The 27,734-nt window shown below is 41.7% G+C and overlaps 2 protein-coding genes across 3 annotated transcripts in view; one reads left to right on the forward strand and one right to left on the reverse strand.

The window, feature by feature from the left end:
- LOC120883574 (cytochrome c oxidase assembly factor 5) lies at nt 1-27,480 on the reverse strand. The gene is made up of 3 exons (XM_040267643.1): nt 27,244-27,480; nt 3,737-3,820; nt 1-525 (listed from the first exon to the last, which is right to left on the reverse strand). The coding sequence occupies exons 1-3, from the start codon at nt 27,340-27,342 to the stop codon at nt 484-486; spliced, it is 225 nt and encodes a 74-aa protein (XP_040123577.1). The 5' UTR covers nt 27,343-27,480; the 3' UTR covers nt 1-483.
- Nucleotides 27,456-27,734, forward strand: part of UNC50 (unc-50 inner nuclear membrane RNA binding protein) — a 9,694-nt gene continuing 9,415 nt past the window's right edge. The window contains exon 1 of one of the 2 annotated variants that reach the window (XM_040267642.1): nt 27,456-27,495. The gene's annotated coding sequence lies outside the window, so the exon portion shown is untranslated. Of the gene's footprint in view, nt 27,652-27,734 lie in introns of both variants that reach the window. The other variant, XM_040267641.1, reaches the window with a different exon arrangement.

The following is a 27,734-nucleotide window of genomic DNA, read 5'->3' on the forward strand; positions in this document are numbered from 1 at the left end:
TTTCTTCACCAAGCAGTCAAACACAATTTATTTTAGAACTAAATAGTACAATCTGAATAAAAGAAAGTTTTACCCTAAACTTTCCAGATGGATATTTTCTCATCAGGCTGCATGTTCATTTTCACAGTCCCATCCCTGGCCTCCACAGTATTGACAAAGGCTGCACAAATTTGTGTCATCTAGTAGAGAAGTCAAGTTAGAAACCATCTTTCCATTCCCTGTGCTTCAGAAAAATTCTTAAAACACATCTATTATGTTCTCAGCTCACAACTATTCAATTAAATTTTTATTCTAAGAATAACTTAGAGCAAGAGAATCATTTATACCTACTGAAAACCAGAACTCGTCCATTTTCTTGTTTCATGGAGGAAAAAACTGGTCCACCTGAACAGATGTAACAAGAAGTATGTTTCTTATTTTGGCTTCTCTGGATTAATAACCAGAGTCCTTTGTTGTTTCCATCTTGGTTTCAACATAGTAGTATCAATATCCTTTTCTTCCCCTGAATCTTGATCTGGCATCCAACTGAAAATAAATACACAAGTAAATGATATTTTGGACACCATAATCAAACATAGTTTTGGTAACAGGTGTCACTACATGAGAGGAATAAACCAGCTTCCAGCATAATTAAAAACTGTCACAGCTCAGGGAAGGAAAAAAAAATAACAAAGAGGAAAAGAAGGCGTTAAAAACACAAGTTTCATTTATGGTCACAGTAAGAATTTTCTTCTTGAGTCCAACTTACATTCATCTTTTTTTCTGGAGTACATTCAATATACATTATTCTTCTGACAAAGCTGATTTTCTAATTAAGCTTTATTTGGGTTAATATTCAAGTGTTTTAGAATCTTTAAATAGTAACTGAGAAAAGAGCCTTGAAATATATGTTACACACAGCCATTTTGAGATTACAAATCCTTAAATTACTACTCATAGGTCAACTGCATATTCTTTGACTTAAGCCTCACAGTACAGCCACTTCTTACGTGATGCCACAGGATGGAGGGTCTTAGTCAGTACAGAAGGCGAAACTGCACAGTCAATACCATTCCACAGAAATCTCAGAGGAATGAATTAGTTTAGAGCTAAACCCTATTCAGTTCAGTTCAGTTCAGCCGCTCAGTCGTGTCCGACTCTTTGCAACCCCATGAATTGCAGCACGCCAGGCCTCCCTGTTCATCACCATCTCCCTGAGTTCACTCAGACTCATGTCCATCGAGTCCGTGATGCCATCCAGCCATCTCATCCTCTGTCGTCCCCTTCTCCTCCTGCCCCCAATCCCTCCAAGCATCAGAGTCTTTTCCAATGAGTCAACTCTTCGCATCAGGTGGCCAAAGTACTGGAGCTTCAGCTTCAGCATCATTCCTTCCAAAGAAATCCCAGGGCTGATCTCCTTCAGAATGGACTGGTTGGATCTCCTTGCAGTCCAAGGGACTCTCAAGAGTCTTCTCCAACACCACAGTTCAAAAGCATCAATTCTTCGGCGCTCAGCCTTCTTCACAGCCAAACTCTCACATCCATACATGACCACAGGAAAAACCATAGCCTTGACTAGATGGACCTTAGTCGGCAAAGTAATGTCTCCACTTTTGAATATGCTATCTAGGTTGGTCATAACTTTTCTTCTAAGGAGTAAGCATCTTTTAATTTCATGGCTGCAGTCACCATCTGCAGTGATTTTGGAGCCCCCCAAAGTAAAGTCTGACACTGTTTCCACTGTTTCTCCATCTATTTCCCATGAAGTGATGGGACCAGATGCCATGATCTTCGTTTTCTGAATGTTGAGCTTTAAGCCAACTTTTTCACTCTCCTCTTTCACTTTCATCAAGAGGCTTTTTAGCTCCTCTTCACTTTCTGCCATAAGAGTGGTGTCATCTGCATATCTGAGGTTATTGATATTTCTCCCAGCAATCTTGATTCCAGCTTGTGCTTCATCCAGCCCAGCGTTTCTCATGATGTACTCTGCATATAAGTTAAATAAGCAGGGTGACAATATACAGCCTTGATGTACTCCTTTTCCTATTCGGAACCAGTCTGTTGTTCCATGTCCAGTTCTAACTGTTGCTTCCTGACCTGCATACAGATTTCTTAAGAGGCAGGCTAGGTGGTCTGGTATTCCCATCTCTTTCAGAATTTTCCACAGTTTATTGTGATCCACACAGTCAAAGGCTTTGGCATAGTCACTAAAGCAGAAATAGATGTTTTTCTGGAACTCTCTTGCTTTTTCAGCCAGTGTGGGATAAACCACTATTTCTTCATCTGAGCATTAGATATAGTAGCTAAGAGCCACATTTTCAAAAAGCAAGTAATCTTCAAACAGGGGAATGATGAGAGGATATTATTAAGAGGGCACAGCCAATTCAAACTTACCATTTTACCTTCACTCTGAGTTACATACCCATTGTTTGAAATATTAAGCAAAATTACCAGCACAATTTAAATCATTTTATTTCAGGTTTTGGCCAATTGAAGTTGCAACAGTTAGTTCCTCACACTGGAGGACTAACAGTGAGTCCTAGTCTTGAAGAAAGGTTGCAAGGATCTCTTAAATATGCTATAAAGTTCCCAATATTGCTCTTTCTGGAGTCAAAGTGTGCGTGAAGTTCTGCCTCATAATGCTATTTAGAAATGGTCAGAAGCATGTTAACTTTTTACTCAAGATTATTACAAATGTCTGCAGAAGACAGATAAAACTGTGGAAAAGTTTTATATGTTCTGATTTCTTAATGTTCTTTGGAGATCAAAGCCTGAGCTTCAGGACGGGAATTAACAGGGAGTTTATTACAAATCCAGTCATTCTGATTAATAAGGACACCTCATCGCCTCCTACACTAACTGTTCTTTATGACTTCTCAATTATATAAACATGATTTAACATTCTTGCAAGGTCTAAAGGCTTGCATTTTACAAGGGTAACAAAACTGTGTGGGAGAAGGCAAGAAAATCCTCTTTTCCTACATTAAACGACAGGAAAATATGGCAAAGAACTGTGTCACTTGAGAAAGCATTGCCAATTTTAATCTCACTTTACATCTCCCTGGATCTGATTAGTTAGCAAAGTTTTTCTCTGGCCTCGCAGATCATAATATCCTATATGCTCTGCTTCTCCTGTCAACAAAAGGAAAGGGATTTAAGTGCTGCTGACCAATCGAGAGCATGTTCAAGTTAAAGTTACTGCTGTTTTTAAAGGGATGTTCATTTTTGTGATTTATTTTCTTTTCACAAACACAAGGCTCCTAGTTTCTATTCCAAAGACCTTTGTGAATCTTTGAATCAAAGAACACTAGAGTAGAAATCATGAGATTTGTAATGTCCTTCAGGCTGTCTCTCCAGTTCATCACTACAGATTCAGACACAGATGCCAACATTCTTTCCAATCACATCAACATGTAAGGCGCAGTGCACACCCTTTAGACCCCGCATTATGGCTGTGCAATCGCCAAATGGCCCAAATACAGTGACCAACATCAACTCTTTCCCATTTATACTTGCCAAGACCATGGTCTTAACTCTTTTTTAGAAATTCATGAAGTTCAGCTACTGTGGTCAGCATAATAGAACCATCAGCTGTGGGTTTCCATGAACCTCACATTAATTCACTGGGTGAGAAAAAATACATCTTTTTTTCCAAGTGACATCACTGCAACCTATCTATAATTACTAAGTCACTCACATATTTAACTCTACAGAGCTGATTTTGAGCATAAGCTTTTAAAAATCTTTAGCCACTTACCATTGATCTTTTACACTCAAAAAATGAGTATTTCAAAGCTTTGCAGTTTCCCTCCTTCAGACACTGCCGAGGGGATTTTCCTTCCTATGACACAAAAACAATATAAATACAAGGGAAATTCTCTCACAAAGTACAAAGTAACTGTCCAATCTTTTTTTAAGCTAAGCAAAAGGAGAAAACAGTAATTTATATAAGAAATAATTCATAAATCATTTTAACTGTTGGTACCTAAGGAGAAAAGGGTAAAATAAGAAATGTGTAAAATAATTTGGGGGCACTTTAAGGATACCCTTGAATTCTTGAAAACATTGGTTTTCATGAGACACTTTTCTTTAAAATGTTTATATAAAAATCTAGAAACTGACATCTCTAGCTCCTTATGTGTAAGACAGGAAGAGAGTGGAGGTGAAAGTAGTAACGGGGTTTCTTCAGTGTTTTCCAAACTTAGACACTCAAGGAGTCCTGAAGACACGGAGGATAGTGTGTTTGACACAGCGGCAGAGGGAGGAGAAAGAGAACATGCAGGTGGGACTTCAGCAACACTGTGGGAGCAAAGGGGAGGCGTCTGTCCTAGAAGCCAGGATCAGGTCGCTTTAAAGTCTCCAATTACTTTACCTTTTTATACAAGCAAGTCTACCTGGAACACATCTTTGCATTTTCCCACCCCTTACCTTCACAGTCAAGTTCTCTATTCTGAGAAGCTAACTGAGTAAGAATTGGAAAAGGAAAGTGAAAATTTTAACAGAATTTATATGTACTGGGGTAAGGGAAGATCTTCCTGGGCTCAATGTGTAATTAACTTGTCTTTAAGCAGTGAAAGCTCATAAGAGCTTAAGAAAATTGGATTGAACCATTCTCTTTCTGCCAACAAGACAGGATATTGTTGAAGTTCAGTAGCCGGTACTGCTATAAGATTAGTGCTATTTCTGATTTTAATATAATAATAAGACTTTAAAAACCACACTTGATAAAGTAACTGTGAAAGTAGATAAGAGCTAAAATTTAGTAGTATTTTAGTAGGTAAATCCCAGACAACCACTGGTTTTTCAGACAACTACTTGCAGCAAGCGGTGGCTGCACGGCGCTAGAGTGGCCGAGGAGCTACCCCACGTCCAACGTAAAAGAAACCCCAGTAAGACGGCAGAAAGATGGCAGACGCTGAGAGAGGACATCAGAGGGCAGAGAGACTGAAACCACAATCACAGACAACTAGCCAATCGATCACATGGACCACAGTCTTGTCTAACTCAATGAAACCAAGCCATGCCGTGTAGGGCCACCCAAGACAGAGCTGACGGTGGCTCAGACCATGAACTCCTTATTGCCAAATTGAGACTTAAACTGAAGAAAGGCAATGCCAAAGAACGCTCAAACTGCCACACAATTGCACTCATCCTCACACATTAGTAAAGTAATGCTCAAAATTCTCCAAGCCAGGTTTCAGCAATATGTGAACTGTGAAATTCCAGATGTTCCAGTTGGTTTTACAAAAGGCAGAGGAACCAGAGCTCAAATAGCCAATATCCACTGGGTCATCAAAAAAGCAAGAGTGTTCCAGAAAAACATCTATTTCTGCTTTATTGACTATGCCAAAGCCTTTGACTGTGTGGACCACAATAAACTGTGGAAAGTTCTGAAAGAGATGGGAATACCAGTCCACCTGACCTGCCTCTTGAGAAACCTATATGCAGGTCAGGAAGCAACAGTTAGAACTAGACATGGAACAACAGACTGGTTCCAAATCAGGAAAGGAGTACGTCAAGGCTGTATATTGTCACACTGTTTATTTAACTTATATGCAGAGTACATCATGAGAAATGCTGGACTGGAAGAAGCACAAGCTGGAATCAAGACTGCCGGGAGAAATATCAATAACCTCAGATATGCAGATGACACCACCCTTATGGCAGAAAGTGAAGAACTAAAGAGCCTCTTGATGAAAGTGAAAGAGGAGAGTGAAAAAGCTGGCTTAAAACTCAACATTCAGAAAACTAAGATCATGGCATCCGGTCCCATCACTTTATGGCAAATAGATGGGGAAACAGTGGCTGACTTTATTTTTGGGGGCTCCAAAATCACTGCAGATGGTGACTGCAGCCATGAAATTAAAAGACAGTTACTCCTTGGAAGAAAAGTTATGACCAACCTATACAGCATATTGGGGGAAGGCAATGGCACCCCACTCCAGTACTCCTGCCTGGAAAATCCCATGGATGAAGGAGCCTAATAGACTACAGTCCATGGGGTCACTAAGAGTCGGACACGACTTCACTTTCACTTTTCACTTTCCTGCATTGGAGAAGGAAATGGCAACCCACTCCAGTGTTCTTGCCTGGAGAATCCCAGGGACGGGGGAGCCTGGTGGGCTGCCGTCTATGGGGTCGCATAGAGTTGGACACAACTGAAGTGACTTAGCAGCAGCAGACAGCATATTAAAAAGCAGAGACATTACTTTGCCAACAAAGGGAGACTTTAACCTCCCACTCACACCAACAGACAGATCATCCAGACAGAAAATTAACAAGCTTTGAATGATACACTGGACCACACAGACCTAATCGATACCTGCAGGGCATTTCACCTCAAAACGATGGATTTCACTTTTTTCTCAAATGTGCATGGAACATTCTCCAGGATAGATCACATCTTGGGCCACAAATCAAGCCTTGGTGAGTTTAAAAAAACTGAAATCATTTCAAGAACTTTTTCTGATCACAATACTGTAAGATTAGATATAAACTACAGGATAAGAAAACACAAACATATGGAGGCTAAACGACACGCTTCTGAATAAGCAACAGATCACTGAAGAAATGAAAAAGGAAGTCAAAATATGCATAGGAACAAATGACAATGAAAACACAACAACCCCAAAGCCTATGGACTCAGTAAAGCAGTGCTAAGAGGGAGGTTCACAGCAATACAAGCCTGCCTCAAGAAACAAGAGAAAATCAAACAAACCACCTAACCTTATACCTAAAGAAACTAGAAAAAGAACAATAAAAACCCAAAGTCAGTAGAAGGAAAGAAATCATAAAAATCAGCAGAAATAAATGAAAACGATACCGAGAAGATAAACCAAACAGACAAACCGTTAGCCAAACTCATCAAGATACAAAAGAGGGAGATGACTCAAACCAATAAAATTAGAAATGAAAATGGAGAACACACAAATACAAACAAACATAAACTACTATGAGCAACTATATGCCAATAAAAAGGACAACTTGGAAGAAATGGACAAATTCTTAGAAAAGTGTAACCTTCCAAAACTCAACCAGGAAGAAACAGAAATTCACAAGCATGGAAAACAGAACTATAATAAAAAATCTTCCAACAAACAAAAGCCCAGGACCAGATGGCTTCACAGGTGAATTCTACCAAAAATTTCAAGAAGAGCTAATACCTATCCTACTCAAACTCTTCCAAAAAATCGCAGAGGAAGGAAAACTTCCAAATTCATCCTACAAGGCCACATGAATCACTCTGATAGCAAAACCAGATGAAGATGCCACACACAAAAAATGAAAACTACAGGCCAACATCACTGATGAACATAGATGCAAAAATCCTCAACAAGTTCTGGCAAACAGAATCCAATGACATATTAAAAAGATCATACATCATGATCAAGTGGGCTTTAGTCCAAGGATGTAAGAACTCTTCAATGTTCACAAATCAATTGATGTGATATACCATATCAACAAATTGAAAGATAAAAACCATGTGATTATTTCCATAGATGCAGAGAAAGCCTTTTACAAAATTCAAAACTCACTTATGATAAAAATTCCCCAGAAAAGTAGGCACAGAATGGACATACCTCAAGATAATAAAGCCATATACAACAAACCCACAGCAAACATTATCCTCAATGGCTAAAACTTGAAAGCATTTCCTTGAAAATCAGGGACAAGACAAGGCTGCCCACTCTCACTACTGCTACTCAACATAGCTTTGGAAATCCTAGCCACAGCAATCAGAGAAGAAAAAGAAGTAAAAGGAATCCAGGATGGAAAAGTAGAAGTAAATCTCTCACAGTGTGCAGATGACGTGATTCTCTACATAGAAAACCCCAAAGATGCCAGCAGAAAATAACTAGAGCTAATCAATGGATGTAATAAACTCAAAAGATATAAAATGAATACACAGGAGTCCCTTGCATTCCTATACACCAACAATGAAAACAGAAAGAAAAATTAAGGAAACAATCCCATTCACCACTGCCATGAAAAGAATAAAATATTTAGACATACAGACACTGTAGAACACTGAGGGAAAAAAATCAAAGATAACACAAATAGATGGAGAAATACCATGTTTTTGGATTGGAAGAATCAATAGAGTGAAAATGAATATACTACCCAAAGCAATCTATAGATTCAATGCAATCCCTATCAAACTACCAATGGTATTTTTCACAGAATTAAAACCAATAATTTCACAATTTGTATGAGCTACAAAAGATCCAAAATAGCCAAAGCAATCTTGAGAAAGAAGAATGGAACCGGAATCAACTTTCCCAACTTCAGACTATACGACAAAGCTACCGTCATCAAGACAGTACTGGCACAAAGACAGAAATACAGATCAATGGAACAAAATAGAAAGTTCAGAGATAAATCCACACCTATGGACACCTTATCTTTGATAAAGGAAGCAAAAATATACAATGGAGAAAAGACAGTCTCTTCAACAAGTGGAACTGGGAAAATTGGTCAGCTATGTTTAGAAGAATGAAACTAGGACGGTTGCTAACACCCCACACAAAAATAAACTCAAAATGGATTAAAGGCCTAGATGTAAGACCAGAAACTATAAAGCTCTTAGACAAAAACAGAATACTCTGACTCACCTCCCAGAGTAATGCAAATAAAAAACAAATAAACAAATGGGACCTAATTAAATGTAAAACCTTTTGCACAATGAAGGAAGCTATAAACAAGGTGAAAAGACAGTCCTCAGAATGGGAGAAAGTAATAGCAAATGAAACAACTGACACGGGACTAATCTCCAAAATATATTTAGCAGCTCAATACAAGAAAAATGAACAACCCAATCAAAAAGTGGGCAGAAGACCTAAACAGACGTTTCTCCAAGAAGACATACAGATGGCTATTAAGCACATGAAAAGATGCTTGACACTTCTCATTATTAGAGAACTGCAAATCAAAAACACAATGAGATATTATCTCACACGGGTCGGAATGGCCATCATCAAGAAGTCTACAAACAATAAATGCTGTAGAGCATTTGGAGAAAAGGGAACCCTCTTACACTGTTGGTGGACAACAGTGTGGAGATTCCTCAAAAACCAGGAATAGAATTGCCATGCAACCCAGCAATCTCACTGCTGGGCATAAGCCCCAAGGAAACCAGAACTGAAAGTACCCCAATGTTCACTGCAGCACTATTTACAACAGCTAGGACATGGAAGCAACCTAGATGTCCATTGGCAGATGAGGGGATAAGGAAGTTGTAGTACATATACACAATGGAATATTACTCAGTTATAAAAACTAATGCATTTGAGTCAGTTCTAATGAGGTGGATGAAGCTGGAGTCGATTATACAGAGTGAAGTATATCGGAAAGAGAAAGACAAATACTGTATATTAACACATATATATGGAATTTAGAAAGATGGTACCAACAATCCTACCTGCAGGGCAACAAAGGAGAGAGATGTAAAGAACAGACTTTTGGACTCAGTGGGAGAAGGCGAGGATGGGAGGACTTGAGAGAACAGCACTGAAACATATATATTACCATATGTGAAACAGATGAGCAGTGCGAGTTTGATGCATGAAGCAGAGCACCCAAAGCTGGCACTCTGGGACAACCTAGAGGGACAGGGTGGGGAGGGAGGTGGGAAGGGGATTCAGGACGGGGCGGACACATGTATGTCTATGGCCAACTCATGTTGATGTATGGCAAAAACCATCACAATACTGTAATTATCCTCCAATTAAAATAAATTAATTTTTAAAAAATAAAAATAAAAACATAAGAAGCAAAGAACAAACAAAAGCTAGAGGAGGTGATGGAATTCCAGCTGAGCTATTTAAAATCTTAAAAAATGATGCTATTAAAGTGCCACACTCAATGTCAGCAAACTTGGAAAACTCAGCAATGGACAAAGGACCAGGAAAGATCAGTTTTCATTCCAATCTCAAAGAAAGACAATGACAAAAAATGTTCAAACTACCAAACAATTGCACTCAGTTCACTAGCTAGTAAGGTTATGCTCAAAATCCTTCAAGCTAGGCTTCAGCACTACATGAACTGAGAACTTCAAGATGTACAAGCTGGGTTTAGAAAAGGAACCAGAGATCAAACTGCCAATATTTGTTGGCTCATCAAGCAAGGGGGTTCCAGAAAAACATCTACTTCTGCTTCATTGACTATGATAAACCTTTGACTGTGTGGATCACAACAAACTGTGGAAAATTATTAAAGAGATGGGAATACCAAATCCCCTTACCTGTCTTCTGCTGTCTCCTAAGAAACCTGTATGCAGGTCAGGAAGCAACAGTTAGAACCAGCCAAGGGGAGAAAAGATGGTGGAGGCATAGGTGGACGTGGAGTCCATCCCTCTCCACGGACACATCAGGAACACACCCTCAGACACAGAAGTGCGTGCAGAACACCAGCTGAGAGCGGGCAGGAGTGCCTGCCACTGGGAAATAATACACAGAACCATGCAAAACTCTGCAGGACGAAGGAAGGAGGGGGAAACAGGAGAGTTAGGAGAGTTAGCAGGACTGGACCTGCCCTCAGTGGGTGGGGCAACTGAAGCAAGGGTCTGATCCCCACATTGGGGCAATTCTTTGTGTCAGAGGAGAAACATTTGATGCTGAGAGTGAAGCAGCTGATCTGTGACAGTCTAAATGGAATGAGAATCGCACAGACAATCCTTGCTGCAGCCATACACACCCCAGACAGGTCCCCTAGATGGCACAGTGGCTGGGAGCTGGAGCGCAGGGATTGTAGAGCAATCCCAGGGCATGGATTTCTGTTGACTGTGGGGCGACAGCCCGAGGGGAGGTGAGGAGATTGTGGTGGGAAAAGCCTGTGGAGGAAAACCAGCCACTGAGGGAACGCAATAAGCTCAGGCATGTGTAGGGGATGGAGCCATCACCGTAGCATCTCTCTTGCTACATGCCAACACCAGAGGCTGAACGAGACACGGGCCCTTCAAGCTCTTGACTTGGGAAACAAGGGAAGGACTCCAGCCAGGGGAGTCCCTTTATGTGCCTGACTTGGGGAGCTACAGAAAAGGACCCAAGCCACATGCAGAGGTGGAGATCAAACCCAAATGAAACCAGGGCACCATGGCTAAGGAAGAGGACCCAAAACCTTCCAACTAGCTGTACAAACTGTGGATTAAATCCATACAATCAGCTACACAGACTCTGTATCTACGGAATATATAAAAGGACGTTCAGAATTCTCACAAAAGAAAATGCACGTGCATTCTGACAGCTGTGGACATTGGAGGCAAGAACACACCGAGTCTGAGCTGCCCCCACAGCAGACCCAGACACCAGCCCAGTGCTGGAGTGCATTCTAGGGAGGCAAGGTGGACTGTGAGTCCCAATGAGGGAAAGGATGCTGACAGCAGAGACTCAAGAAAGACTTATTATTCTTATATTTTGACTGTTCTGTAGTTGCTTCTGGATTTTTTTTTCTTTTTCACTGGATTTTTTTTTTAAATTTTTCATCTGCTGTTGTATCTTTTGACTTTATTAGCACTATTAAATCTATTTAAGCTTTTTAGAACTTTTAAAATCACACTTTCTATTTCTGTTACATACTTCTGCCTCTACATTGGCCTTTCATGGTTCTGTGGAGTTTTTTCTTCTTTTTTTCCCTATCCTTTTCCTTTCTTTAATTTCAGCTTTTAAATTTTAAAATATTATTGTCTTTTCTACACTTATTCCTTTGTTTGCTTTTCCTACTGTTCTGTTCCCATTGCAGTTAATCTTTAGTATGTTTTCTTCATCTACCTCTATTTAATCTTGCATTTCTATTCTCTTTCTCTCACCGTATGTGTTAGTTTGTTTTTGTTGCTTTAATAACCAGTTGGCACCTTGCTTTAGTTTTGTTTTCCAGTTTGTGCTTTAGGTTAGTTTTGTTCTTAACTGATGGATATTATTTTTGGTTTCCTCTGTTCATGGGTCAATCCATTGTACTTTATTTTTTTTTTGGACCGTTTGGCTTTGCTTATGGGTGTGTATTTATGTATATATATTCCATTATGTTGGTTACCAATTGCCTGATTTTGTAACTGACATTTGTCTGTGGTGTGTCTTTTGTTTCTCATTTTTGTGTTATTTGTTTTAATCCCATTTAATGTCATAACAAACTACCTGTGGGATCTCCATTCCCAGCAAGTGATCAAGCCCTGACCTTTGGAGTGGGAGCGCTGACCCCAAGACCCTAGACTACCAGAGAACGCATGACCCTAGGGAGTATCAAACAATGAGAATTCCCACAAGGCCAGCCACGTGCACACAAGACCCAGCACCACCCAACTGCCAACAGAACCCTGCGCAGGACACCTCATCCAAACAGCAAACAGGACAGAAATACAAACCCAATCATCAGCAGACGGAATTATCACCTCACTCAGCCCTGCCATGGGTGGGGGGAACAACTGACCTCCCTCTACTGGAGCACAAGCACATGTCACGCCCTACACAAAACTTATACAAACCACTGGACCGACCTCAGGAGGGCAGAAGCCAAAAGGAAGAAAGAATTCAACCTCAAAGTCTCAGAAACAGATACCTCAAACACAATAAGTTAAAAAAAAAAAAAGAAAAATGAAAAGAAAGAGAAATACTGTGCAACTGAAGAAACAACCTAGAAACACACAAGTCCAAATAAATGAAGAGAAAGCAGGCAAACTACCTGAAAAAGAATTCAGGATGATGACAGCACAGATGATCCAAAACCTCAAAAGTAGAATTGAGAAAATGCAAGAATCAACTAACAAAGACCTAGAAGAAATAGAGAATGAACATACAGAGACAAATGACACAATTACTGAAATTAAAAATACTCCAGAAGGAAGCAAGAGCAGAATACCTAAGCCAGAAGGACAGCCAAGTGACCTGGAAGATAGAATGGTGGAAATAACTGCCAAAGAGCAGAATAAAGTAAAAGGAATGAAAATAATTGAGGATAGTCTCAGAGACCTCTGGGACAATATTAAACACACCAACATTCGAATTATAGGAATTCCAGAAGAAGAAAAGAAAAAGGAAGGGTATGAGAAATTTTTGAAGAGAGTCTAGTTGAAAATTTCCGCAACATGGAAAACAAAATAGTCAATCAAGTCCAAGAAATACAAAGAGTTCCATACAGGATAAACCTAAGGAGAAACATGCCAAGACACATACTAATCAAACTAACAAAGACTAAACACAAAGAAAGAATGTTTAAAGCAGCAAGGGAAGAGCAACAAGTAACATACAAAGGAAATCCCATACGTTTAACAGCTCATCTGTCAGCAGAAAATCTGCAGTCCAGAAGTGATATATTTAAATAACGAAAGGGGAAAAGTCTACAACCAAGATTACTCTATCCAACAAGGATCTCATTCAAAATTGATAGCAAAATCAAAAACCTTACAGACAAGGAAAAGTTAAGATAATTTAGTACCACCAAACCAACATTACAACAAATGTTAAAAGGACTTATATAGACAGGAAGTATAAGAGAAGAAAAAGATCTACAAAAACAAACCCCAAACAATTAAGAAAATGGCAATAGGAACGAATATATCAATAATTACTTTGAATGTAAATGGATTCAATGCTCCTACCAAAAGACACAGACTGGCTGAATGGATACATTCAATCAAGACCCAATATATGCTGTCAACAAGAAACCCACTTCAGGCCTAAAATCACATACACACTGAAAGGAAGAGGATCGAAGAATATATTCCATGCAAGTGGAAATCAAAAGAAAGCTAGGGAAGCGATCCTCATATCAGACAAAATAGACCTAAAAGTAAAGAATATTACAAGAGATAAGAAAGGACACTACATAATGATCAAGGTATCAATCCAAAAGGAAGACATAACAAATGTAAATATCTATGCACCCAATACAGGAGCACCACAATACATAAGACAAACACAAATAGACATAAAAGGAGAAATTGACAGTAACACATAATAGTAGGAGACTAACACCCCACTCACACCAATGGACAGATCATCAAAACAGAAAATTAATAAGGAAACACAAGCCTTAAATGACACATTAGACCAGGTGGATCTCATTGGTATCTTCAGGACATTAGATTCAAATGCATAAGAATACACTTTCTTCTCAAGTGCACATGGAACATTCTCCAGGATAGACCACATCTTGGGTCACAAGTCAAGCCTCAGTAAATTTAAGACTAGATATCAATTACAAGAAAATAACTAAAAACACAAACACATGGAGATTAAACAATACGCTTCTAAATAGCAAACAGGTTACTGAAGAAATCAAAAGGGAAATAAAAAAATTCCTAGAAACAAATGACAATGAAAACTTGGTAACTCAAAACCTATGGATGCAGCAAAAGCAGTTCTAAGAGGGAAGTTTATATAATACACCCCTACCTCGAGAAACAAGAAAAACATTGAGTAGACAACTTTACACCTAAAACAACTGGAAAAAGAACAACAACAACAAAAACCAAAGTTAGCAGAAGGAAAGAAAGCATAAAGGTCAGAGCAGAAATAAACAAAGAAGAAATTTAAGAAACAATAGTAAAGATTAATAAAACTAAAAGCTGGTTCTTTGAGAAGATAAATAAAATTGACAAAGCTTCAGCCAGACTCATCAAGGAAAAAGGAGAGGAATCAAATCAACAAAATTAGAAAAGAAGGAGAGGTTACAACAGACAATGCAGAAATACAAAGGATTGTAAGACACTATTATGAGTAACTATATGGCAATAAAATGGACAACCTGGAAGAAATGGACAGGTTTTTAGAAAAGTTTAATCATACAAGACTGAACCAGGAGAAACAGAATTTATGAACCACCCAATTACAAGCACTGAAATCAAAACTGTGATCAAAAACCTCTCAAAAAACAAAAGCCGAGAGCAAGATGCTTTCACAGGTGAATTCTATCAAACATTTAGACAAGAGCTAATGCCTATCCTTCTAAAACTCTTTCAAAAAACTGAAGAGGAAGGAACACATCCAAAAACATTCTACGAGGCCACCATCACCCTGATACTAAAACCAGGCAAAGACAACATAAAAAAAGAAAATTATAGGCCAATATAACTGATGAACATAGATGCAAAAATCCTCAACAAATCTCTAGGAAACAGAATTCAATAACACATTAAAAACCTCATACACCATGATCAAGTCAGGTTTATTCCAGGGATGCAAGGAGTCTTCAATATATGCAAGTCAATGTGATACACCATATTAACAAATTAAAAGATAAAAACCATATGATAATCTCAATAGATGCAGAAAAGGTCTTTGATAAAATTCAGCACCCATTTATGATAAAAACTCTTAAAAAATGGGCAGAAAAGAACCTACCTCAACTTAATAAAGGCTATATATGATAAGCCCATAGCAAACACTATTCTCAGTGATGAAACACAGAAAGCATTCCCTCTAAGATCAGAAACAAAATGAGGGGTTCCACTCTTACCACTATTATTCAACATAGTTTTATAAGTCCTATCTATGACAATCAGAGAAAAAAAAGAAATAAAGGGAATCCAGATCAGAAAAGAAGAAATAAAACTCACTGTTTGCAGATGACATGATACTATATGTAGAAAACTCTGAAGAGACTATCAGAAAATTACTAGAGCTAATCAGTGAATTTAGCAAAGTCACAGGATACAAAATCAATACACAGAAATCACCTGCATTCCCCTATACTAACAACAACAAAAAATCAGAGAAATTAAGGAATCAATCTCATTCACCACTACAACAAAAAGAATAAAATATCTAAGAATAAACCTACCTAAGGAGACAAATGGAGAAGGAAATGGAAACCCACTCCAGTGTTCTTGCCTGGAGAATCGCAGGGACAGAGGAGCCTGGTGGGCTGCCGTCTATGGGGTCGCACAGAGTTGGACACGACTGAAGCGACTATGCAGCAGCAGCAGCAGCAGCAGCAGCAAGGAGACAAAAGAACTGCGTACAGAAAATTACAAGACACTGATGAGAGAAATGAGATGACATAAACAGATGGGGAGATATTCCATGTCCCTGGGTTGGAAGAATCAATACTGTGAAAATGACTGAACTACCAAATGCAGTCTACAGACTCAACAAGATCCCTATCAAATCACCAATGGCATTTTTCACAGAACTACAACAAAAAATTTCACAATTCATATGGAAACACAAAAGACCCCGAACAGCCAAAGCAGTCTTAAGAAAGATCAAAGAAGCTGGAGGAATCAACCTTCCTGACTTCAGAATACACTACAAAGCTACAGTCATCAAGACAGTATGGTACTGGCACAAAAACAGAAATATAGACCAATGAAACAAGATAGACAGCCCAGAGATTAAACCCATGCACCTATGGGTACCTTATTTTTTACAAAGGAGGCAAGAATATACCATGGGGCAAAAACAGCCTTTTCAATAAATGGTGCTGGGAAAACTGGACAGCTACGTGTAAAAGAATGAAATTAGAACACTTCCTAACACTAAACACAAAGATAAACTCAAAATGGATTAAAGACCTAAATGTAAGACCAGAATCTATAAAACTCTTAGAGGAAAACATAGGCAGAACACTCGATGACATAAATCAAAGCAAGATACTCTATGACCCACCTCCTAGAGTAATGGAAATAAAAAACAAAACAAGTGGGATCTAATTAAACTTAAAAGCTTTTGCACAGCAAAGTAAACTATAAACAAAGTGAAAAGACAACCCTTAGAAAGGGAGAAAACAATAGCAAATGAAACAACTGACAAAGGATTAATTTCCAAAATATACAAGCAGCTCATACAATTCAATGCCAGAAAAACAAACAACCCAATCAAAAAGTGGGGAAAAGATCTAAACAGACATTTCTCCAAAGACATACAGATGGCTAACACACACATGAAAAGATGCTCAACATCACTCATTATTAGAGAAATGCAAATCAAAACTACAATGAGATTCCACCTCACACTAGCCAGAATGGCCATCATTCAAAAGTCTATAAACAATAAATGCTGGAGAGGGTGTGGAGAAAAGGGACCCCTCTTGCACTGTTGGTGGGAATGTAAACTCATATAGCCACTACCGAAGATGCTATAGAGAGTCCTTAAAAAACTCGGAATAGAAGCAACGTATGACCCAGCAATCCCACTACTAGGCATCTACTCTGAGGAAACCAAAACTGGAAAAGACACCGACGTGTGTGGCCAGTGTCCCCGCAGCCTTATTTACAGTAGCTAGAGCATGGGAGCGGCCCAGATGTGCACAGACAGATGGCTGGGTGGAGAAGCTGTGGCACAGACACAGTGGAATGTTACTCAGCCATAAAAACGAACACTCAAGAGTCAGTTCTGAGGCGGATGAAACTAGGGCCTATTGTACAGAGTGAAGTTAAGTCAGAAACACAACGATAAATATTGTATACTAAGGCATATATATGGAATCTAGAAAGACGGTACCAATTAATTTATTTACAGGGCAGCAATGGAGAAACAGACATAGAGAACAGACTTATGGACACAAGGGGCGGGGAGAGGAAGGACAGGGTGAGACGTATAGAGAGAGTAACGTGGAAACTTACATTACCATATGTACAATAGAATGCCAACGGGAATTTGCTGTATGACTCAGGGAACTCAAACAGGGGTTCTGTAACAGCCTAGAGGGGTGGGGTGGGGAGGGAGATAAGAGGGCTCAAGAGGGAGGGGACATATGTACACCTATGGCTGATTCGTGTTGGTATTTCACAGAAAACAGCGAAATTCTGTAAACCAATTATACTGCAATTTAAAAAGTAATTAATGAAAAACAAAACAAAACAGAACTGGACATGGAACAACACACTGGTTCAAAATTGGTTAAGGAATACAACAAGGCTGTATAGTGTCACCCTGCTTATTTAAATTCTATGCACAGTACATCACGCGAAATGCCAGGCTGAATGAAGCACAAGCTGGAATCAAGATTGCTAGGAGAAATATTGACAATTTCAGATATACAGATGATACCACTCTAAAGGCAGAAAGTGAAGAGGAACTAAAGAGCCTCTTGATGAGGGTGAAAGAGGAGAATGAAAAGGCTGGCTTAAAACTCAACATTCAAAAAACTAAGATCATGGCATCCAGTCTCATTACTTCAAGGCAAATAGAAGGAGGAAAAGTGGAAGCAGTGACAGACTTTATTTTCTTGGGCTCCAAAATCACTGTGGACAGTGACTGCAGCCATGAAGACGCTTGCTCCTCGGAAGAAAAGCAATGACAAACCTAGACAGCATATTAAAAAGCGGAGACATCACTCTGCCGACAAAGGTCCATAAAGCCAAAGCTATGGTTCCTCTAGTCATGTACAGATGGGAGAGCTGGCCCATAGAAGGCTGACGCTGAAGAACCGATCCTTTCACGCTCTTATGCTGGAGAAGACTCTTGAGAGCCCCTGGACTGCAAGATCAAACCAGCCAGTCCTAAAGGAAATCAACCCTGACTGGAAGGACGTTGGAGGGGCTGGTGCTAAAGCTGAAGCTCTAATACTTTGGCCACCTGACATGAACAGCCAATTCACTGGAAAGGACCGTGATGCTGGGAAAGACTGAAGGCAAAAGGAGAAGGGAGCGGCAGAGGATAAGATGGTTGGATGGCATCACCAACTCACTGGACATGAATCGAAGCAAAATCTGCAAGATATGGGAAAAGAGTAGAGCCTCGCATGCTGCAATCCATGGGGTCAGAAAGGACTCAGTGATTGGACAACAACAAATGTCGGATATAAATCCTAATACTACGTGTTCATTATCTTAAAATATTTTGAACAAATATACAGCCATAAATTGAACTTAACACAAAGGCACTTAAACATATGGGACATGTGGAAGCACCTACAGAAAGTGTATCTTACAATTTAGAGGCAAGACTAAAATTTAACTACTTTAAAAGTTCTTTTTGAATGCCATACCCTCTAATTTGTCTAGTAACTAAACACCCATAAGGACTACTCTATTAAAAAAAAAAAAAAAAAAATCAGAACTGCCCAGATCAGTTTAGCAGGAAGTTGAAAGTAAATACAGGATATTCCTGCCAGGGTTTCCCTGGTGCCAATGTAAAAGAGACAAGGGTTCCATCCCCGGTCCAGGAAGACCCCACGTGCCAAGAAGCAGCTAAGCACAACTCTTGGAGCCCGTGTCCCAGAGCCCACCCGTCACAACTCCTGAAGCCCAGACAGTCTAGAGCTGGCGCATCTAGAGATGATGCACCTAGACTGACGCTCCTGCTCGCCACAACTAGAGAAAAGCCCACACAGCAACGAAGACTCAGCCCAGCCCAAAATAAACAAACAAAATGGTTTTAAAGGAGCTATTCCTGTCTACACGCACCTCCAACAGCAGGCAGGGGGTGTGCCCATGCCAGTGTTCCCTGCACTGGGAGCAAGTCACACAGCGTGGGGGGGAGGTGGCAGAGGGGAGCAGGGGGCGGCGCTGAGGGGGCCCATTTCCCGGGAGTGCGAATGCATGCACCACCAACTGGAAAAAGGAGACTGAACTTGGATTTTCTGCACCACAGGAGGTTTAATGACATTAAACTGTCAATTCATGAGGGGAAAAATATCAAAACCTAACATCTTGTTACTATTAAAGAAATAAAAATAAATAAAACATGTACTGCTTATGAACATTAGCTTCATAAATTACTTGACAATATACAGGAAGATCATGGAATCGTCCTCATCAAAGAGAGTTCCAATGCAAAATGAATCAAGCATATATGTCTGAGAATAAAAATGATTCTGTTCAATGTTAACTTTAAAAGCCCAAACAGCTACAATTAGGTGCTCTAAAAACTGAACAGCTTTGGTGCCAGTGCTCAACACTTGAGAAAAATGTTAATAAGGTTGGCTGGAGTACTACTTAAGTAGAAACACCTGGTGTTTAAATTTTGCCTGCTCGTCCATCATCAGGGACTTCCCCTCAAGCAGCTTTTCGCCACCATCACCCCACCACTACAGTCACTCCCCAAAACCTTTATTTTGCAAGTGCCAGCCACACTCCTAGTTTTCTCTGTGAAAAAAGCTACCGGATAATACATCTATGGCATTCCTGATCCCAGGAATCTTGGCCACATTCCAGTCTTCATGGCTGCTTGGGCCATAGATTTGAATGGTCGTTTACTGGGTTGGCCGAAAAGTTCGTTCAGGTTTTGCAATAGAATGGTATGGAAAAACCTGGACCAAGCTCTTGGCCAACTCAATAAATACCACAGTGAACCTCAAAAGTGAACCAGAACAGAGTAGTAAGCTTCTCTGCACTGTTCCTCCCTCAGACTCTGTAACGAGGCTGCAAACACACACAATGTGGAGAGAGAGAAAGGACTACAATTATACAAAAGACTGTAATCTGTAAACTGACACTTCCTTAAAATGTATTTAAGATGCCATCTTTTTCACAAGCTTTCAACCCACACTGCCAACTACCTAGTGGGAAGATCCATCTAGATAAAACACCTAGGAGAAAAATGTTACTTCATCTTCCTCCACCCCCTTAACAATCACTCTTTTATGGCTGAGCTGGATTACCCAGCCATTTTGCAGCTGGGCAGCGTCATGTGACTAAGTTCTAGCCAATGGACTACACTTCAGGGTGGGTCCTTAAGGGCAAGTGGCTTGCCCACTCCCCCACTCACTCCACCGTGTCACCAGGCTTGATGACATGGCAGCACGGCATCCTCAGACCATGAGTGTGAGAGTAACATCCTCTCTCTCATCACAGCACCTAACCCCACAGATCAACAGTGTTTAGATCCATGAAAGGCACGATCAAACTAGACCCCAATTACAGGCACAAGAGCAAAAAAGAGAATTCTCTATGGTATTTTAAGCCAGTGTTATTCCCGTCTCTGTAACATTTACCCGAATCTATAAACTAATTAATATACTCCCATGCTTATTTGCCTTCTGAGATCAAGACTGGCGACTCCCAAACATGGCTGTGTCCAAAAGCCAAGCTGGGACACTTTTCATTTATAAGGGAGACAAGAGAGCCGTGGAATCTGTACTTTTAAGGGCTCCATCCCCAACGCCAGGTGATTCTGTTAAAAAGCCAGCAATCAGGAAGCTGTTAACAGGGACACAAGGGAGATAACTTGTAGTTGAGTTTCCTGGGCACAGTTTTCAACCTTTTTGATCCCCCAGGAATCATAAAATCCTAAGAAGTTTATCTGAAAGATGCCTTTTGAATCTACCTTTTCCTTGGTCTCTTCTCCAGCCCCACTGGAGTTTACATCCTTATCATCATTACCCGGCATTTCTTGGAGCCCCGACAGTTGCTGGACTCTCTCTCACTGCAGCCCCCAAACTAAATATTTTATGTTGAATTCTCCCCTAAAGTGAGGTCCAGAAGCTTTTCAGGTGGGGCTCACTATCTGTCAAAAGACTGGGTTAACTTCCTTACTCAAGGAGCAGAGAAATCAAGAACCTTATCACAAATGTGGCTGCCACAGAGAGCAGGCACAGACTCAGCAGAATTTCCCTCGTTCTGAGTGCCCATGGGGAGGGGTGCTGGATTTGCATGACTCAATGTTTTGCCTCGTTGCTTGCCCCTTCACAGCCCAGCTGAACTGACTATTCAGGATGGATTTAACACAAACTACAAACGCACTTCCATTTAAGAGACTGTTTCTAAATATAATAACACGTTCTCCTAGTTGACCACATTCAGCAACAAAAAGGCCGGGTACTTGATGGGGGCAAAGAACGTCTGTGCCTCATGTCTGGGTGGTTATCTCTGCCTACAGTTTTCCAGCTTCCCAGAGATCATTTATCTCTATGTCCCTGCAATCAGACTTGGCACTCAACTGTTTGCTACATCAACCCATCACCTCAAAAACCAATTCAGTGCTCTCCTTATCACCAGTATCCTCTTCCCCTTCCAGAGTTTCTTTCCTCAGTCCTCCTCTTGCGCCCAAGCTCCTCACTCCGACACACCAGGGCCATCACCCATGGCAACCTTTCTCTCCTCCTCCAGCCCAGCTTCTGGGTGGCCCACCCACATCTCCCTGACTTTTCTGTACATGCTGTTCCTTCAGAGTCTCCCCACAACCACCAGAGCCTCCACTCCTTTACTTCATCAACTACTGCTGCTACGTTGCTTCAGTCATGTCCGACCCTGTGCGACCCCACAGACGGCAGCCCACCAGGCTCCCCCGTCCCTGGGATTCTCCAGGCAAGAACAACGGAGTGGGTTGCCGCTGCCTTCTCTGTCATCAACTACTACTCAACCTTTAAGACTCAGAGCAAAGGTCACCTCCTCTGAGAAGTTTCCAAACTCTCAAGCAAAATAAGCTGTTCTCCCTTGGACACCCAAGGCGCTTTGCTCCTCTACTCATTAAAGAAGTATTTACCAAAGCTTACACAGTCCTTCCCTTGTGGCTCAGCTGGTAAAGAATCTGCCAACGTGGCAGACCTGGGTTCGATCCTCGGGTTGGGAATATCCCCTGGAGAAGGGAAAGGCTCCAGTAGCCTGGCCTGGAGAATTCCATGGACTGTACAGTCCATGGGGTCGCAAAAAGTCAGACATGACTCAGTGACTTTCCCTTCACACAGCCCCTGCCAAAACGAGTGAACCAAATGTAAATCATGAATCAGCACCAATATCACCAATATCATTGATGTCCCTATTTGGGTAGTTGTCTTTCCTTTGAAATAAGGGCAACTTTCTGAAATTACGTCTCCAGATTCAAGAATAACCACAAGCAACTTGCTGCAGGGTTGGCAGCAGTGAGTGCAGCAGTGTGTACATGGGGCCTTTGTAGAAGGAGGAGCCATTATCTTCCTTACCTCCACCACAGTTTGGCCTCAGGTCAAATGACACAGACACGATTATCAACAGAAAATTGGATTAAAGATTTACTGAGCCTGGCCCCGCCCATGAGAACAAGCCCCAGTTTCCCCCCTCAGTCAGTCTCTCCCATCAGGAAGCTTCCATAAGCCTCTTATCCTTCTCCATCAGAGGGCAGATAGCATGAAAACCACAATCACAGAAAACGAACCAATCGTATCACATGGACCACAGCCTTGTCTAATTCAATGAAACTATGAGCCATGCCCTGTGGGGCCACCCAAGACGGGCGGGTGATGGTGGAGAGGTCTGACAGAATGTGGTCCACTGGAGAAGGGAATGGCAAACCCCTTCGGTATTCTCGCTTTGGGAACTCCATGAACAGTACGAAAAGGCAAAAAGACAGGATACTGAAAGAGGAACTCCCCAGGTCAGTAAGTGCCCAATATGCTACTGGAGATCAGTGGAGAAATAACTCCAGAAAAAATGAAGAGACGGAGCCAAAGCAAAAACACCACCCAGTTGTGAATGTGACTAGTGATAGAAGCAAGGTCTGATGCTGTAAAGAGCAATACCATACAGGAATCAGAATGTTAGGTCCATCAATCAAGACAAACTGCAAGTGGTTAAACAGAAGATGGCAAGAGTGAACACTGACATTTTAGGAATCAGCGAACTAAAATGGGCTGGAATGAGTGAATTTAACTCAGATGACCATTATATCTACTACTGTGGGCAAGAATCCCTTGGAAGAAATGGAGTAGCCATCACAGTCAACAAGAGTCCGAAATGCAGTACTTGGATGCAATCTCAAAAACGACAGAATGATCTCTGTTTCCAAGGCAAACCATTCAATATCACAGCAATCCAAGCCTATGCCCCAATGAATAATGCTGAAGAAGCTGAAGTTGAGCAGTTCTATGAAGACCTACAAGACCTTCTAGAACACCCAAAAAAGATGTCGTTTTCATTAAAGGGGATAGGAATGCAAAAGTAGGAAGTCAAGAAACACCTGGAGTAACGGGCAAATTTGGCCTTGGAATGCAGAATGAAGCAGGGCAAAGGCTAATAGAGTTTTGCCAAGAGAACACACTGATCATAGCAAACACCCTCTTCCAACAACACAAGAGAAGACTCTACACATGGACATCACCAGATGGTCAACACCAAAATCAGATTGATTATATTCTTTGCAGCCAAAGATGGAGAAGCTCTAACAAGACTTCTGACTCTAGCAAGTCAGCAAAAACAAGACTGGGAGCTGACTGTGGGTCAGATCATGAACTCCTTATTGCCCAATTCAGACTTAAATTGAAGAAAGTAGGGAAAATCACTAGACTATTCAGGTATGACCTAAATCAAATCTCTAACGATTATACAGTGGAAGTGACATATAGATTCAAAGGATTCGATCTGCTACAGTGCCTGAAGAGCTATGGACAGAGGTTTGTGACACTGCAGGACGCAGTGATCAAGACCATCCCCAAGAAAAAGAAATGCAAAAAGGCAAAATGGTTGTCGGAGGAGGCCTTACAAATAGCTGTGAAAAAAGAGAAACAAAAGGCAAAAGAGACATTCCATTTGAATGCAGACTTCCAAAGAATATCAAGAAGAGATAAGAAAGATTTCCTCAGTGATCAATGCAAAGAAATAGAGGAAAACAATAGAATGGGAAAGACTAGAGATCTCTTCAAGAAAGTTAGGGATACCAAGGGAACATTTCATGCAAACATGGGCTCAATAAAGGACAGAAATGGTATGGACCTAACAGAAGCGGAAGATATTATGAAGAGGTGGCAATAATACACAGAAGAACTATACACAAAAAGATCTTCACGACCCGGATAATCACGATGGTGTGACCACTCACCTAGAGCTGCTGCTGCTAAGTCGCTTCATTCGTATCCGACTCTGTGTGACCCCATAGATGGCAGCTCACCAGGCTCCCCCGTCCCTGGGATTCTCCAGGCAAGAACACTGGAGTGGGTTGCTATTTCCTTCTCCAATGCATGAAAGTGAAGTCGCTCAGTCGTGTCCGACTCTTAGTGACCCCAAGGACTGCAGCCTACCAGGCTCCTCCATCCATGGGATTTTCTAGGCAAGAGGACTGGAGTGGGGTGCCACTGCCATCACCTAGAGCTAGACATCCTAAAATGCGAAGTCAAGTGGGCTTTAGGAAGCATCACTACAAACAAAGTTAGTGGAGGGGATGGAATTCCAGTTGAGCTATTTCAAATCCTAAAAGATGATGCTGTGAAAGTGCTGCACTCAATATGCCAGCAAATTTGGAAAACTCAGCAGTGGCCATAGGACTGGAAAAGGTCAGTTTTCATTCCAATCCCAAAGAAAGGCAATGCCAAAGAATGCTCAAACTACCGCACAATTATACTTATCTCACACGCTAGCAAAATGCTCAAAATTCTCCAAGCCAGGCTTCAACAGTATGTGAACTGCGAATTTCCTGATGTTCAAGCTAGATTTAGAAAACGCAGAGATCAAACTGCCAACATCTGTTCGATCATGGAAAAATGAGAGTTCCAGACAAACATCTACTTCTGCTTTATTGACTATGCCAAAGCCTTTGACTGTGTGGATCACAATAAACTGAAAAATTCTAAAGAGATGGGTATACCAGACCATCTAACCTGCCTCCTGAGAAACCTGTATGCAGGTCAAGAAGAAGTTAGAACTGGACATGGAACAACAGACTGGTTCCAAATCAAAAAAGGAGTACATCAAGGCTATATATTGTCATCCTGCTTATTTAACTTCTATGCACAGGATATCATGAGAAATGCTGGACTGGATGTAGCACAAGCTGGAATCAGGACTGCTGGGAGAAACAGCAATAACCTTAGATATGCAGATGGAAGAAAGCAAAGAACCAAAGAGCCTCTTGAAGAAAGTGAAAGCGAAAAAGTTGGCTTAAAGCCCAACGTTCAGAAAACAAAGATCATGGCATCTGATCCCATCACTTCATGGGAAATAGATGGGGAAACAATGGAAACAGTGACAGATTTTATTTTGGGGGCTCCAGAATCACTGCAGATGGTGACTGCAGCCATGAAATTAAAAGATGCTTGCTCCCTGGAAGACAAGTTATGACCAACCTAGACAGCATATTAAAAAGCAGAAACATTACTTTGCCAACAAAGGACCATCTAGTAGCAGCTTTGGTTTTTTCTGTAGTCATGTATGGATGTGAGAGCTGGACTATAAAGCTGAGCACCAAAGAATTGATGCTTTTGAACTGTGGTGTTGGAGAAGACTCTTGAGAGCCCTTTGGACAACAAGGAGATCCAACCAGTCCATCCTGAAGAAAATCAGTCCTGAATATTCACTGGAAGGACTGATGCTGAAGCTGATAATCCAATACTTTCTTTGGCCACCTGATGCGAAGAACCTGCTCACTGGCAAAGACCCTGATGCTGGGAATGATTGAAGGCAGGAGAAGAGGACGACAGTGGTTGAGATGGTTGGATGGCATCACCGACTCAATGGACATGAGTCTGAGTAAACTCCGGGAGTTGGTGATGGACAGGGAAGGCTGGAGTGCTTCAGTCTGTGGGGTCGCAAAGAGTCGGACACAACTGAGCGACTAAACTGAACTGAACGCCAGAATCCAGGTTTGCCAGTCGACTTTGAATCTCACTGGGCTTCCCAGGTGGTGCTAGTGGTAAAGAACCCACTTGCCAACGCAGGAGACACAAAAGACATGGGTTCGATCCCAGGTCGGGAAGATCCCCTGGAGGCGGGCACGACAACCCACTCCAGTATTCTTGCCTGGACCATCCCATGGACAGAGGAGCCTAGAGGGTCTACGGGGTCGCAAAAAGTAGGAAACGACTTAAGGCACGCCTGATATCTGATTGGCTCCAGAGAAGACCTGTAGCTGTACTGAGGGAAAGATAGCAAATTCCTGTCTCCCTAAACCACACGTTGAACGGTAGGGGGCGCAAGATATAAAGCGGTGAAAATAAAAAAGCTGCCTCTTTTACAACCTATCCTGGAATACACAGAACTCAGCAACAAGTTCAGACCAGCACAAAGTAAATACAGCATCTATTCAGCCACAACTGAACTGAGAAAGGAGGTTTCACGAGGCAACACAGTATGCCAGGTTCATGTAATTATCTGCTAATTTACTGGTTCTCATTTTCGAGGGCTCCAGAAACCTGTGATACTCTCCTATATGCCTCCAGAACCCAGGAGAGCAGCATTTCGTGTTTCTGGACCCGAGATGGTTTAAACTTTACAAAAACCCAACGGGGCAGCATCGTTTTCTCCAATTTCACCATTGGGAAGTCAGGTTCCGACAATGGACTCGCCCAAGTTCATTAAGTTGGTGGGGAACTAGGACCGCGAACTCTAAGGCACGATTCAGCCATCATTGGGGCCCGCCAGGGACCCTCCGCCAGCCTCGCCTCCCCGCTTCGGGCCTCGGTCATCCGAGAGCCCGGCCGCGCTACCTTGAGCACGCAGTCAGACTGCAGCAGACACAAGCCCAGATCCTCCTTCACGCCCGCGCACGCGCCGCCCTCAGGCTTGTCCTCGTAATACCGGGGCATGACTGCGCCTCCAGCTGGCCGCGGCCTCCACCCTCTCCTTCCGAGATGGCCCACACTCCTCAGGACGCCAGTGACGCCGCGGCGGGCGGAACCGGAAAAAGACTGGTAGCAACCACTTCCGGTGGGCGCGCGGCGAGAGACGTAACGCGAGAGGTATCGCGCGCGGCGTTTGTGGGTCACGCGACGCGACGCGCCCCCTACGTGGTTGACGTAGCGAGGAGGGAAGTTGGCCCAGCGGCTGCTGGGTCGGCTGCTGGGCGGTGGTGGCGGGTGTATGTGAAGCCGGTGGACGCCGCCGCGGGGCTCCAGGTAAGGCCTGCCGATGGCCCCGTCTGCGCGCGACTCGGGCTCGTCGGTCAGCCTTTTCCTCTGGCAACTTGCGGCCCCACATC

This window comes from Oryx dammah, unplaced genomic scaffold (assembly GCF_014754425.2).
Source record: "Oryx dammah isolate SB20612 unplaced genomic scaffold, SCBI_Odam_1.1 HiC_scaffold_25, whole genome shotgun sequence".
Classification (NCBI taxonomy): domain Eukaryota; kingdom Metazoa; phylum Chordata; class Mammalia; order Artiodactyla; family Bovidae; genus Oryx; species Oryx dammah.